Source organism: Phocoena sinus, chromosome 9 (genome assembly GCF_008692025.1).
Source record: "Phocoena sinus isolate mPhoSin1 chromosome 9, mPhoSin1.pri, whole genome shotgun sequence".
NCBI classification, from domain to species: Eukaryota; Metazoa; Chordata; class Mammalia; order Artiodactyla; family Phocoenidae; genus Phocoena; species Phocoena sinus.
In genome coordinates, this window is record NC_045771.1 from 83,106,571 (window position 1) to 83,122,148 (window position 15,578).

The 15,578-nt window shown below is 38.5% G+C and overlaps 1 protein-coding gene across 6 annotated transcripts in view; it reads left to right on the forward strand.

Annotated features, from left to right (window-relative positions):
• SEMA3C (semaphorin 3C) overlaps nucleotides 1–15,578 on the forward strand; it is a 187,291-nt gene that overhangs the window by 127,080 nt on the left and 44,633 nt on the right. For all 6 annotated transcript variants that reach the window (XM_032642654.1, XM_032642659.1, XM_032642658.1 and 3 more), the window contains one exon: nucleotides 4,620–4,842. In XM_032642654.1, the coding sequence (XP_032498545.1) occupies nucleotides 4,620–4,842 (223 nt within the window). The remainder of the gene's footprint in view (nucleotides 1–4,619; nucleotides 4,843–15,578) is intronic.

Sequence of the window (15,578 nt, forward strand, 5' to 3'; positions counted from 1 at the left end):
CCATCTGCTTCAATCACCGTGCTTTGAACAGGTCTACAACCTGGTACAGCAAAAGAACACAGAAAATTCATGATCCTGACAAAAGGGCCAGCAAAAAGGTTTCCCTTTTTCTTGGGACCACTAATTATATGGATCATGTTCAAAGCATCTTTTGGTTGTTCTTACATTAGAAGCATTTTTATTCCTCATAGACATTTTAAAACATAGCAAAGTTTACAAAAAAATTTAACACATGAGGCATATAGGCATGAAAAGTTAATTACATATTGTTTCACATAATTATTCAAGACATATGAATAAAGCAGACAATAAATATTATTGAAGTCTAGAGAAAAAGGAGGTCGACATGGGACAGCCCTGTTTGGAAAGGCATATAAAAATATATGAGATTGAGCTGGGCCTGAAGTGTAGTTGATGTGGATAATTTGGATAAGTAAGAAGGGATGTTTCAGGCAAAGGTTACTGCATACATTACAAAACAAAGACAGAAATTAATAAGTGAATCCTAGAAGCTCTGCATGGGCTAGTAGACTGGAACAAAGAGCTCTTTTAAGTCGTGGAGGATAAATACAAGGAAGATGAGGGCCAGCTGGTGCATAAATACAAGTCTTCAACTTTGTAATTCTTTGGGCTTTAAATAAAAGGCGTAGATTACCAAGGGTTTAAACGTAAGATCAATTTCTCTCCGAACACGAGTTTCAAAGACCAATGCTAGAAACTAGCCCCGATTCTAGAATATCATTTATTTATGTCCATTTATTTATCCATATACCACTTGTCCTTCAAGTGTTAGGTCAAGCTTCTTTTGAAACATGCCTGTCACTCCTTCTGTGAATAGTTTTGCATTTATTTTCTGTTATCTGTCTTTAGCCTCAACTTCTACCTCTTTCTTTCACTTTGTGCTCTGTGATTCAGGATTGCCCCAGGATTTATAGTTCCCTAAATATTCCAAACTCTTTTTATTTTTTTAAATCTCTAAACCTCTTCACTAATTCTGGCAGCCTTAAGTTCTCTACTATTCTAAATTCATTTTAAAAATATTGGCTCTTATTGATCATGAACCAAATTCTGTTATTTATTTTATATTTATATTAAATTATAATTATATGTCTCAATTGTTATTTTACTTTGAATATGTCCATCTTCCTTACTAGAACACTTGTGTCTAGAGGACAATGGTAGCTCCCGATTCTTAAGTCCCCAACTGGGCACATCAAAAAGCATTTTGAATAAAAGCTGTCCGAAGAATTGACATATGAATTAATATGTGAATATATTAATGCTGAAGACTAGTATAAATGGGTGAGTGGATTAGGAGCAGATGCTCAAGAATACCTGAGAATAGCAAAGAAATTTGGCATACTTCCTTCACATGGCATTCTTATTGTTCCTGTATTTCACTTAACACTTTAGTAATCAAAACACTTAAAATGTCTTTACTCAAAAAAGGAGTGCTTATCACCACTTGATAAACAGAAGCTAGAACTGGAGAAAAACAAACACTTAAAGGAGAAGTTTAACCAAAATAATGACTATTTGTAGAGCAAAATTATCCTTCTTAAGAATGAGACAACAGCCCAATTAATGGACAAAGGCTTTATTTTATGGTAGCACGTGGGTGTTATATTATCTTGAGGTTTCAGTACAGAGGCTTCCATATATCACAAGGTGAGGGATACGTTAATCACATCTTATTTATACTTGGCAGTTTTATACTGAGCAAACTCACAGTTCCAGATGGAAAGTCTGCAAAGGGTAATCAATTTTTGTTCTTGTCACCATCACTGTCACTCATTCTGTGTCTTATCTACAAGCTTTATGCCATGAATCAATGGAAAAATTAATTATTGTCAAAAAGAATTCTTCTGTAATTTTGAAAACAAACTTTTACTAGGAGACACTTATTTCTAAGTAAAAAGTTTATTGTGGATATAAAACAAAAGTCCCAAATGGAGAACATTTGAATGAATATAAAATAATTGATTTGACTTGATTTATTTGGGTTACATATTTAATAACTATGGTTTTGAGCAACTGAACATAATTTTTATCTAAATTTCAACTACTATTAAGTAAAACCCAGAAACTAGGCACTTATAATTTAATAAGCTTATCACTCATGAAAATAATTGCTAACTGGAAATTGTATAAATTGCCTAGTAATATATGCTAACTTTGGATCTTTCTGGAACTTACAAATGAGAACACTTGCAAATATTTAAGGAGACATCTCAGCTTAGCAGACCATCATTAGTGGTGTTTTACGAAGGACTGGAACTATTTAAATTGCCCATGCATTTGTTCTTTCCATGTTTTCATTCAGTGAGCAATGTATTTCCTGTTTTCCACTTCGTGTGAGGAATGAGGGTAGAAAAAAACCCATAATACTACACTTTTCAGAAGTATGGTACATACCCATAAGTTTAGAATACCCTCACATGGAATTTTTTGTCCTCATTTGGTCTTTTAGTGTAAGCAATTTATAAACATGCATAAATATAATACTTCTTCCTAAAAGAAAAGCATATGAACCCCAGATGAAAGTCTAGTTAATGGGATAATGAATGAGAAGCTTAGTTTTATTACTTGTCTCATTATCTCTCTTCAGTGAAGTCATTTAATTGCTCCTTATGCCTTTCTACAAAAAGAGAACTATATTTACTTGTCCTAGAAAAAAATTCTAGTAATGTTAACTGGTCAAAGTTAGTCTAAAAATTGCATTCAGGATGATACAGTTCAAATGATTGAGAGCACATTCATAATCTGCTGAGTCTTATTTGCAAATGCAGGACTGCCTGGCAACACTGGCCCAGAGGCAGTGACATTGTAGGTCAGCTGTTGCATGGATTTAACCCAGAAATTGCCATGTTTTGTTTGGTCCCTAAAGTTGTTTTTCTTTTTTTTTTTCATTGGGTCAACATTAAAATTTTGGCAGCTTTCACATAAAGTTCCACATTTCTATCTTCTGTTGGAATATGGCCACACTAGGCTTATATTCCTGCATAGGAGCAGTCAACTAGAAATAAATGTTCATTGCCACTGTCGAATGGGGTATAATTTTCCTTTTATTACTGTCCCCATCACATCTTGCTGTTCACCACAGACGCTGTACCCATTGCTGTTGAACACGAAGTTTGCTTTGTTGCTTTCCTTTCACTTTGTACCTCTCTAAAGAGGATAAATGAAATCTAGAACAGTAGTGCTTTTGTTTTAAAAAAAATGACCAAGTATTTTTTTTTGAAAGTAGAGGTATTGACAGTGTTTAATAGGGCTAGACAAATAATGTTTGTATGTGTTAAAAGCTTATATGTTGCTCATATAACTTAACACTCAGCTCCTATTAGTGAGTGTGTTTTAAGTTCCAAGCTTCAGCACCTCCCAGCCTACCCATGAGTTTGGCCTCAGATGCTCTGTAAATGGAATCCTCGTCTCAGAAGTCCTTGTCATGCTTCCTTTCCAGAACTGCTGAAACTGTCCAGCAGTCATTTTTAGATCTCATAATTGCTTTCTCTCTGCCCCTTTAAACTTGATGCTCTGAATCTTTCCTCTCCTCCCCAGAACTGAGGCGCCTGTTTCATACAGCCCCTGCACCAAAATTGGATGCCAGATATAACGGAGTAATTCACTCATTCAACTACTCTTTGTGGAATATTTAATATTCTTCAGCTTTATTATAGGTCTGAGGGTAAAATCATGAACAAAATTTACCCAGTTAAGACTAATTCACAGCTTACATCGTAGAGGAAGAAACAGACAATAAAGATATAAGCAACAAATACATTACACACAGGTAAATAGAGCTGTGATGAAAAATAAAGCAAACTAAGGAGATGGAGAGTGGAGATGGCGTTGGGGAGCTATTTTTGTTTGTGTCATCACCTTTAAGGAAGTAACTGTTGAACTGAGAACTGAATGAGGCAACAGAGAAAACCACGGAGCAAGTGCCAAGGTCCTAGAGCGGGAGCTGGCTTGGGACTCAGGAAGAGCAAGAACTATGGGAGGGGTAGATGCAGATGCAGGCCAGACATTCAGGGGCTTATAGCCAGGCTAAGCTGTTGGGATTTTATTCTGAGAGTAATGGAAATCACTGGAGTGTTTTCCAGAGGGAAATTATAAGGTCTAGTTTACCATATCCAATCCAAGCTCCAACTTCGGAGAGCCCTCTTTTGGGAGAGGGGATCAGATAGAATAAAACTCTCGCAGGTTAGAGTTCTGATTGAATTTGATAACAATAATCTAATTTATTTTAGCCGGTAGCAGCATTAGATTATATCCAGAAGGTTTTTTTTTTTATAACAACACTGGACCTGGCGCAGAATAAGAAACAGAAAAGTGAGAGAAGGGTGAAAATTTATACCGTATACCAAATGGTGTCAGCTCCTCTCTGAAAACAAACAGTGCAGGATAAGTGGACTTAGCCTATTTAAATGATCAAATTATACACCTTATTTTCTACAGATAGTAGTACTATGCATAGTCATGCAGTTTTCTCCTCACTCGGTAGCAAATACACTTAAAACAGCTTGAGCTTCTAAGTATTTTGAAAAATAGAGGTCTTCTGATTATTATTAAAATAAAGCCACTATTGTATTAACTTAGTCCTTTAAAATTTTTTTTAGTGCCCAGGAGGAGCATTTACACCCAATATGCGAACCACCAAGGAGTTCCCAGACGATGTTGTCACTTTTATTCGGAACCACCCTCTCATGTACAATTCCATCTACCCAATCCACAGAAGGCCTTTGATTGTTCGTACAGGCACTGACTATAAGTACACAAAAATAGCTGTGGATCGAGTGAATGCTGCTGATGGTAGATACCATGTTCTGTTTCTCGGAACAGGTAAGTATTTGAGCTCAAACTAGCTTAATGTGTAGTAAAAGAGCATACTTGCTACGGGCATGATATTGAAATCAGAAAAACTCCAGTGTTTACATGTGTCTGACTCTGAGGTGTTTTATGTCTTCATGCTTCAGTTTCTACATCTGTAAAATGCAGTTAAGATAAATTACTTTATAGGATTGTTGTGAGGAACAAATGGGTTAATATATATAAAGCACCTAGAACTATTCCTGGCATATATTGTGGTGAAATAAGGTAATGAGATGAATGAAGGGATGGGAAATTTTAAGCATGAGTGTTCTCTCAACTAAAACAAATACTGTGACCGCTTCATAAACACATGGAGCCATATATGCTTTCCTGCCATCTCCAGGACGTTTCTTTATCAATTATATTATTATATACTTTATTCTTGCATTTCATCCTCTACTGAATTCTTGGTTTAGAAACCTTACGCTAGCAAATGAAACTAGGCCTGTACCTTCACCTACTGCCACCTCTGCTATACTGCTGATTTCGCCAAGGTCTTCAGTGTTCCCATGACAAGAAAATCCAAAATCCTTTAACCACTGAAATGCCTCCACATCCTCTTTGCCTCATTTGGCGTTTTAGAATCACCCTACCTGTTGCTTCAGCCACAAGGCACATAATTTTCCTCTGTCTCTAGCAGTTCTCTCTCAGTTTCCTTCAGTAGCCTCGCTTTCTCCTCCCCATGAGTGTAGGTGTTTCCTGAGCTTCTCTGCATGGTCCTCTTATTTTTATGTATTCTTTGGCCATCTCATTCATTCATTTGGTTTTAATTAGTCTGTGCAAACAATCCCAAATGTGTATCTCTAGTCCTTGCCATTTTGTGAGCTCAGTGTTTGCATTTACAACTTATGATTAGGTAACACAAGTTGTATGACAGGTTAACATTTCAAACATCATGCTTCAAACTCAGTTTATTCACTTCTAAAACTCTTTAACCAGTGCTTAATCCAGTCTCCCATATTTGTATTCATTACCACACATTCCTTTCAAGGTGCCGTTTCTCCTTCATATGTCATTTCTCTCTGGGCATATCACAGTACCGGGTAACCTCAGTAAATATTTGTCAAGATGAACTGAAAATCATGACTATATCCACGGCAACACGTACAATGAAATGAATTCATAACTGATTGCAAAAGCTAATCTTCACTTGCATAAAACTGTGTTCTCCAAAGATGTTGCTTCCATATAAATAACTATAAAGAGTTTCTTTTAGCCTTGATTCTGATCATCCAGTGTGGAAATTGCTTTTGAAAAAAATTTTTTTTTCCTCAAGTGATGAGGTCATTTAGAGTCACACCTCTCTCTAATGTCTCATATTACTCAGAAAAAAATGACTGTTTTCTTATTTTCCTTTTGAAGGCTGTCTTAAATGTAGACTCTTTTCTTCCCCAGTTTTATTGAGATATAATTGACATACATTACTGTATAAATTTAAGGTACACAACATAACGGTTTGACATATATATTGTGAAATGCTTATTGCAATAAGTTTAGTTAACATCTATCATCTCATACAGATACGATAAAAAGAAAGAAAAAAAAATTTTTCCTTCTAATGAGAACTCTTAGAATTTATTCTGTTAATAGCTTTCATATATATCATACAGCAATGTAACTGTAGTACATCCCAAAACTATGGGGGTGTATGTTACATCCCTAGTACTTAGTATCTCCTAACTGGAAGTTTGTACCTTTTGATTGCCTTCATTTAATTCTCCCTCTCTCCACATCTGGTAGTGAATGTGGTTTTTCATTTTGTTTTTGTTTTTGTTTCTTTATATTACACATATAAGTGAGAGCATACAATACTTGTCTTATTCTGTATGACTTTTTTTCACCTAGCATAATGCCATCAATTTCGATCCACGTTGTCACAAATGGCAAGATTTCATTCTTTTAATGGCAGAGTAATATTTTAAACCACACTTGTTTTTCTATTCATTTGTCAACAGACACTTAGGTTATTTCCACATCTTGGCTATTGTGAATAATGCTGCAGTGAACACAGAGGTGCAGATATCTTCTCCGGTTAGTGTTTTTGTTTCTCAGAGGTGGACTCTGATATCACATTCAGGTTGTTTTTTCATGAAAGTCTACATAAAATATATAGGTTTCATGGATGGAATTTTTTAGTCTTTATAAACAGTTCAGCAGTGTTTATTTAGATAGAAGGCAGTAAGAAACATGCTTTTGCACAAATTCTTTGGCTTTTCTTACCACATAAGTAATCTGGCACCTTTACATACACTTTTTTTTTTTTTTTTTTTTTTTTTTTTTATGCGTTACGCGGGCCTCTCACTGTTGTGGCCTCTCCCGTTGCGGAGGACAGGCTCCGGACGTGCAGGCTCAGCGGCCATGGCTCACGGGCCCAGCCGCTCCGCGGCATGTGGGATCTTCCCAGACCGGGGCACGAACCCGTGTCCCCTGCATCGGCAGGCGGACTCCCAACCACTGCGCCACCAGGGAAGCCCTACATAGACTTTTTATGTTGGTATTTAAGAACTTGTATCATTTTGGAGACCTTCAAGATGGCGGAAGAGTAAGACGCGGAGATCACCTTCCTCCCCACAGATACATCAGAAATACATCCACATGTGGAACAACTCCTACAGAACACCTACTGAACGCTGGTAGAAGACCTCAGACTTCCCCAAAGGCATGAAACTCCCCACCTACCTGGGCAGGGCAAAAGAAAAAATGAAAAACAGAGTCAAAAGAATAGGTATGGGACCTGCACCAGTGGGAGGGAGCTGTGAAGGAGGAAAGGTTTCCACACACTAGGAAGCCCCTTTGTGGGCGGAGACTGCGGGTGGTGGAGGGGGGAAGCTTCGGAGCCGCGGAGGAGAGCGCAGCAACAGGGGTGTGGAAGGCAAAGCGGAGAGATTCCCGCACAGAAGATCGGTGCTGACCAGCACTCATCAGCCCGAGAGGCTCGTCTTCTCACCTGCCGGGGCAGCTGGAGGCTGGGAGCTGAGGCTCCGGCTTTGGTGGATCCCAAGGAGAGGCCTGGGGTTGGCTGCGGGAACACAGCCTGAAGGGGGCTAGTGCTCAATAGCTAGCCGGGAAGGAGTCCGGGAAAATGTCTGGAACTGCCTAAGAGGCAAGAGACCATTGTTTCGGGATGTGCAAGGAGAGGGGATTCAGAGCAACACCTCAATGAGCTCCAGAGATGGAGGCAAGCCGCAGCTATCATCACAGACCCCAGAGATGGGCATGAAATGCTAAGGCTACTGCTGCAGCCACCAAGAAGCCTGTGTGTGAGCACAGGTCACTATCCATACCTCCCCTCCCAGGAGGCTGTGTGTCCCACCACTGCCAGGGTCCCGTGATACAGGAACAACTTCCCCAGGCAAGCACACGGTGCGCCTCAGGCTGTTGCAACGTCATGCTGGCCTCTGATGCAGCAAGCTTGCCCTGCGTTCTGTACCCCTCCCTCCCCCAAGCCTGAGTGAGCCAGAGCCCCCTAATCAGCTACAATTTTAACCCTGTCCTGTCTGAGCAAAGAACAGATGCCCTCAGGTGACCTACACGCAGAGGCGGGGCCAAATCCAAAACTGAACCCCAGGAGCTGTGCGAACAAAGAAGAGAAAGGGAAATCTCTCCCAGCAGCCTCAGGAGCAGAGGATTAAATCTCCACAATCAACTTGGTGAACCCTGCATCTGTGGAATACCTGAAGAGACAACGAATCACCCCAAAATTGAGGCGGTGGACTTTGGGAGCAACAGCATATGTATTTTTTTGCTCTTTCTCTTTTTGTGAATGTGTATATATATGCTTCCTTGTGTGATTTTGTCTGTATAGCTTTGCTTTTACCATTTGTCCTAGGGTTCTCTCTGTTCAATTGTTTTTCTTTTTTTTTTTTAAGTATAGTTTTTAGCTCTTGTTATCATTGATGGATTTGTTTTTTAGTTTGGTTGCTCTCTTCTTTCTTTCTTTTTTTTTCTTTTTAATAATTATTTTTACTTTTTTATTTTAATTATTTTATTTTATATTATAGTTTTCTTTCTTCCTTTTTTTGTCCCTTTTCCTCTGAGCCGTGTAGCTGACAGTGTCTTTGTGGTCTGGCTGGGTGTCAGGCCTGTGCCTCTGAGGTGGGAGAGCCAAGTTTAGGGCATTGGTCCACCAGAGACCTCCCGGCTCCATGTAATATCAAATGGAGAAAGCTCTCCCAGAGATCTCCATCTCAACATTAAGACCCAGCTCCACTCAACAACCAGCAAGCTACAGTGCTGGACACCCTATGCCAAACAACTAGCAAGACAGGAACACAACCCCAATCATTAGCAGAGAGGCTGCCTAAAATCAGAATAAGGTCACAGACACCCCAATACACACCACTGAAGGTGGCATGACCCACCAGAAAGATAAGATCCAGCCTCATCCACCTGAACAAAGACACTAGTACCCTGCACCAGGAAGCCTACACAACCCACTGAACGAACCTTAGCCACTGGGGGCAGACACAAAAAACAATGGGAACTATGAACTGGCAGCCTGCAAAAAGGAGACCCCAAACACAATAAGTTAAGCAAAATGAGAAGACAGAGAAACACGCAGCAGGTAAAGGAGCAACGTAAAAACCCACTAGGCCAAACAAATGAAGAGGAAGTAGGCAGTCTACCTGAAAAAGAATTAGAGTAATGATAGTAAAGATGATCCAAAATCTTGGAAATAGAATGGAGAAACTACAAGAAACGTTTAACAAGGACCTAGAAGAACTAAAGAGCAAACAAACACTGATGAACAACACAATAAACGAAACTAAAAATTCTCTAGAAGGAATCAATTGCAGAATAATGGAGACAGAAGAACGGAAAGTGACCTGGAAGATAAAATAGTGGAAATAACTACTGCAGAGCAGAATAAAGAAAAAAGAATGAAAAGAATTGAGGACAGCCTTAGAGACCTCTGGTACAACATTAAATGCACCAACATTCGAATTATAGGGGTCCCAGAAGAAGAAGAGAAAAAGAAAGGGGCTGAGAAAATATTTGAAGAGATTATAGTTGCAAACTTCCCTAATATGGGAAAGGAAATACTTATTCAAGTCCAGGAAGCACAAAGAGTCCCATACAGGATAAATACAAGGAGAAACACACCAAGACACATATTAATCAAACTATCAAAAATTAAATACAAAGAAAAAATATTAAATGCAGCAAGGGAAAAAACAACAAATAACATACAAGGGAATCCCCATAAGGTTAACAGCTGATCATTCAGCAGAAACTCGGCAAGCCAGAAGGGAGTGGCAGGACATATTTAAAGTAATGAAAGGGAAAAACTTACAACCAAGATTACTCTACCCAGCAAAGATCTCATTCAGATTCAACGGAGGAATTAAAACCTTTACAGACAAGCAAAACTAAGAGAATTCAGCACCACCAAACCAGCTTTATAACAAATGCTAAAGGAACTTCTCTAGGCAGGAAACACAAGAGAAGGAAAAGGCCTACAATAACAAACCCACAACAATTAAGAAAATGGTAATAGGAACATACATATCGATAATTACCTTGAATGTAAATGAATTAAATGCTCCAACCAAAAGACATAGACTGGCTGAATGGATACAAAAACAAGACCCATATATATGCTGTCTACAAGAGACCCACTTCAGACCTAGGGACACGTATAGGCTGAAAGTGAGGGGATGGAAAAAGATATTCCATGCAAATGGAAATCAAAAGAAAGCTTGAGTAGCAATTCTCATATCAGAGAAAATAGACCTTAAAATAAACACCATTACAAGAGACAAAGAAGGACACTTCTTTGGAAGGGATCAATCCAAGAAAAAGATATAACAATTGTAAATATTTATGCACCTAACATAAGAGCACCTCAATACATAAGGCAAATGCTAACAGCCATAAAAGGGGAGATCAACAGTAACACAATCATAGTAGGGGGCTTTAACACACCACTTTCACAATGGACAGATCATCCAAATAAAAATAAATGAGTAAACACAAGCATTACATGATACATTAAACAAGATGGACTTAATTGATATTTATTGAACATTCCATCCAAAAACAACAGAATACACTTTCTTCTCAAGTGCTCATGGAACATTCTCCAGGATAGATCATATCCTGGGTCACAAATCAAGCCTTGGTAAATTTAAGAAAATTGAAATCATATCAAGTATCTTTCTGACCACAATGCTATGAGACTAGATATCAATTACAGGAAAATATCTGTAAAAAATACAAACACATAGAGGCTAAACAATACACTACTAAATAACCAAGAGATCCCTGAGGAAATCAAAGAGGAAATTAAAAAACACCTAGAAAAAAATGACAATGAAAACACGATGACCCAAAACCTATGGGAAGCAGCAAAAGCAGTTCTAAGAAGGAAGTTTATAGCAATACAGTCCTACCTCAAGAAACAAGAAAAATCTCAAATAAACCACCTCATATTACACCTAAAGCAATTAGAGAAAGGAGAAGAAAAAAAAACCCAAAGTTAGCAGAAGGAAAAAAATCATAAAGATCAGATCAGAAATAAATGAAAAAAAATGAAGGAAACCATAGCAAAGATCAATAAAACTAAAAGCTGGTTCTTGAGAAGATAAAAAAAATTGATAAACCATTAGCCAGACTCATCAAGAAGAAGGAGAAGACACAAATAAATAGAATTATAAATGAAAAAGTAGAAGTAACAACTGACACTGCAGAAATACAAAAGATCATGAGAGATTACTACAAGCAACTCTATACCAATAAAATGGACAACCTGGAAGAAATGGACAAATTCTTAGAAAAGCACTACCTTTCAAGACTGAACCAGGAAGAAATAGAAAATATAAACAGACCAATCACAAGCACTGATTTGAGATTGTGATTAAAAATCTTCCAACAAACAAAAGCCCAGGACCAGATGGCTACACAGGTGAATTCTATCAAACATTTAGAGAAGAGCTAACACCTATCCTTCTCAAACTCTACCAAAATATAGCAGAGGGAGGATTACTCCCAAACTCATTCTACAAGGCCACCATCACCCTGATACCAAAACCAGACAAGGATGTCACAAAGAAAGAAAACTACAGGCCAATATCACTGATGAACATAGATGCAAAAATCCTCAGCAAAGTATGGCAAACAGAATCCAGCAGTACATTTAAAGGATCCTACACCATGGTCAAGTGGGGTTTATCCCAGGAATGCAAGGATTCTTCAATACATGCAAATCAATCAATGTGATACACCATATTAACAAGTTGAAGGATACAAACCATATGATCATCTCAACAGATGCAGAGAAAGCTTTCAACAGATTTCAACACCATTTATGATAAAAACCCTCCAGAAAGTAGGCATAGAGGGAGCTTACCTCAACATAATAAAGGCCATACATGACAAGCCCACAGCCAACATCGTCCTCAATGGTGAAAAACTGAAACCATTTCCACTAAGATCAGGAAAAAGACAAGGTTGTCCACTCTCACCACTCTTATTCAACATAGTTTTGGAAGTTTTAGCCACAGCAGTCAGAGAAGAAAAAGAAATAAAAAGAATCCAAATTGGAAAACAAGTAAAACTGTCGCTGTTGGTAGATGACATGGTACTATACATAAAGATGCTACCAGAAAACTACTAGAGCTAATCAATGAATTTGGTAAAGTAGCAGGATACAAAATTAATGCACAGAAATCTCTTGCATTCCTATACACTAATGATGAACAATGTGAAAGAGAAATTAAGGAAACACTCCCATTTACGATGGCAACAAAAAAAGTAAAATACCTAGGAATAAACCTAACACCTGTATGCAGAAAACTATAAGATGAGATGAAAGAAATTAAAGATGATACCAACAGATGGAGAAATATACCATGTTCTTGGATTGGAAGAATCAACATTGTGAAAATGACTATACTACCCAAAGCAATGTACAGATTCAGTGCAATCCCTATCAAAGTACCAATGGCATTTTTCACAGAACTAGAACAAAAAATTTCACAATTTGTATGGAAACATAAAAGACCCCAAATAGCCAAAGTGATCTTGAGAAAGAAAAACGGAGCTGGAGGAATCAGACTCCCTGACTTCAGACTGTGCTGAAGTAATCAAGACAGTATGGTACTGGCACAAAAACAGAAATTTAGATCAATGGAACAGGACAGAAAGCCCAGAGATAAACCCACGCACATATGGTCACCTTATTTTTGATAAAGGAGGCAAGAATATGCCATGGAGAAAAGACAGCTTCTTCAATAAGTGGTGCTGGGAAAACTGGACAGCTACAAGTAAAAGAATGAAATTAGAACACTCCGTAACACCATACACAAAAATAAACTCAAAATGGATTAAAGACCTAAGTGTAAGGCCAGACACTATAAAACTGTTAGAAGAAAACGTAGGCAGAACACTCTATGACATAAATCACAGCAAGATCCTTTTTGACCCCCCTCCTAGAGAAATGGAAATAAAAACAAAAACAAACAGATGGGACCTAGTGAAACTTAAAAGCTTTTGCACAGCAAAGGAAACCATAAACAAGACGAAAAGACAACCCTCAGAATGGGAGAAAATATTTGCAAATGAAGCAACTGACACAGGATTAATCTCCAAACTTTACAAGCAGCTCATGCAGCTCAATATCAAAAAAACAAAAAACCCAATCCAGAAACGGGCAGAAGACCTAAATAGACATTTCTCCAAAGAAGGTATACAGATTGCCAACAAACACATGAAAGGATGCTCAACATCACTAATCATTAGAGAAATGCAACTCAAAACTACAATGAGGTATCACCTCACACCAGTTAGAATGGGCCTCATCAGAAAACCTACAAACAGCAAATGCTGGAGAGGGTGTGGAGAAAAGGGAAGCCTCCTGCACTGTTGATGGTAATGTGAATTGATACAGCCACTATGGAGAACAGTATGGAGGTTCCTTAAAAAACTAAAAATAGAACTACCATATGACCCAGCAATCCCACTCCTGGGCATATACCCTGAGAAAACCATAATTCAAAACGAGTCATGTACCACAATATTCACTGCAGCTCAATAACCAGGACATGGAAGCAACCTAAATGTCCATCAACAGATGAATGGATAATGGCACATATATACAATGGAATATTACTCAGCCTTAAAAAGAAACGAGATTGAGTTATTTGTAGTGAGGTGGATGGACCTAGAGTCTGTCATAGAGAGTGAAGTAAGTCAGAAAGAGAAAAACAAATACCGTATGGTAAAACATATATATGGAATCAAAAAAGAAAAAAAAGAAAAACGGTTATGAAGAACCTAAGGGCAGGTCAACAATAAAGGCACAGACGTAGAGAATGGAGTTGAGGACACGGGGAGGGGGAAGGGTAAGCTGGGACGAAGTGAGAGAGTGGCATGGACTTATATACACTACCAAATGTAAAATAGATAGCTAGTGGGAAGCAGCCGCATAGCACAGGGAGATCAGCTAGGTGCTTTGTGTCTACCTAGAGGGGTGGGATAGGGTGGGTGGCAGGGAGACGCAAGAGGGCCGAATTATGGGGATATATATATATATATATATACCCCCATAGAGCTGATTCACTTTGTTATACAGCAGAAACTAACACACCATTAGTAAAGTAAAGCAATTATACTGCAATAAAGATGTTAAAAGAAAAAAAGAAAAGAAAAAACTTGTATCATTTTCAAAAACAGTATTTAGGTATTTAGGCAGTATTTAGGCATCTGTTTTTAATTGTAGTGGGAAGCTTCACTGATGCTTGCTTACAAAGCCACATAAGTCTCTTGAAGACTGTATCCTATTTGGAAAGTGCATGTTATGACAGTGCCTCTGCCAACAGCACCTTTCTGAATAGATGGTAACTCACTTAACCGTTGAACCTTATCCTCATGGTTATATCAAACGACATTGTAATTTTTTTTTTTTTTCGGTACGCGGGGCTCTCACTGTTGTGGCCTCTCCCGCCGCGGAGCACAGGCTCCGGACGCGCAGGCCCAGCGGCCATGGCTCACGGGCCCAGCTGCTCCTCGGCATGTGGGATCCTCCCGGACCGGGGCACGAACCCGTGTCCCCTGCATCGGCAGGCGAACTGTCAGCCACTGCGCCACCAGGGAAGCCCCACATTGTAATTTTTAAAAGTGATTTCTACTTTCGTGAAACTCTAACAAACAGTATATCATGATGAAATATTTTCTGCCTGAGTAGATCTTGGATTTCTGGTGAAATTTCTTCAGAAGACAGTTGTCTGTGCTTGTTTGCTGCTAAAAGTGAATAAAATAGCCTTTTCTGAAATAGAACTTAGGAGAAACACAGGTCACTGTTCCCAGGATTTCTTAGCTTTGTGTATCTCAATGTCTTAGGAAGGATATAATATGTCTTGGGTGTCAAGTACAAAATAGCCCTTTAATTGTTATAAATAAATAATTATGCTTCAATTATTCCCACAATGAAGCAAGCTTCTCTCATGTCTTCCCTTTTCTCTGGACCTTCATGGAGAATTTAAGGAAATTTGATGAAGACATTGGTTGTCAAAAAATTTGCCATAGGAAAAACATGTGACAGGTCATTGCAATGCAAATACGTATCTTGTAACTGTATCCACTTTGACTAGTATGAATGATTTGTAGTTCACAGAATCTCCATGGTAGTTATGTGGGCTCAATGCCCAATAACTGTTACAGTTAGTCCATTACAGTGTAGTACTCTGGCTGAGCTTGAGAGGCTGGTA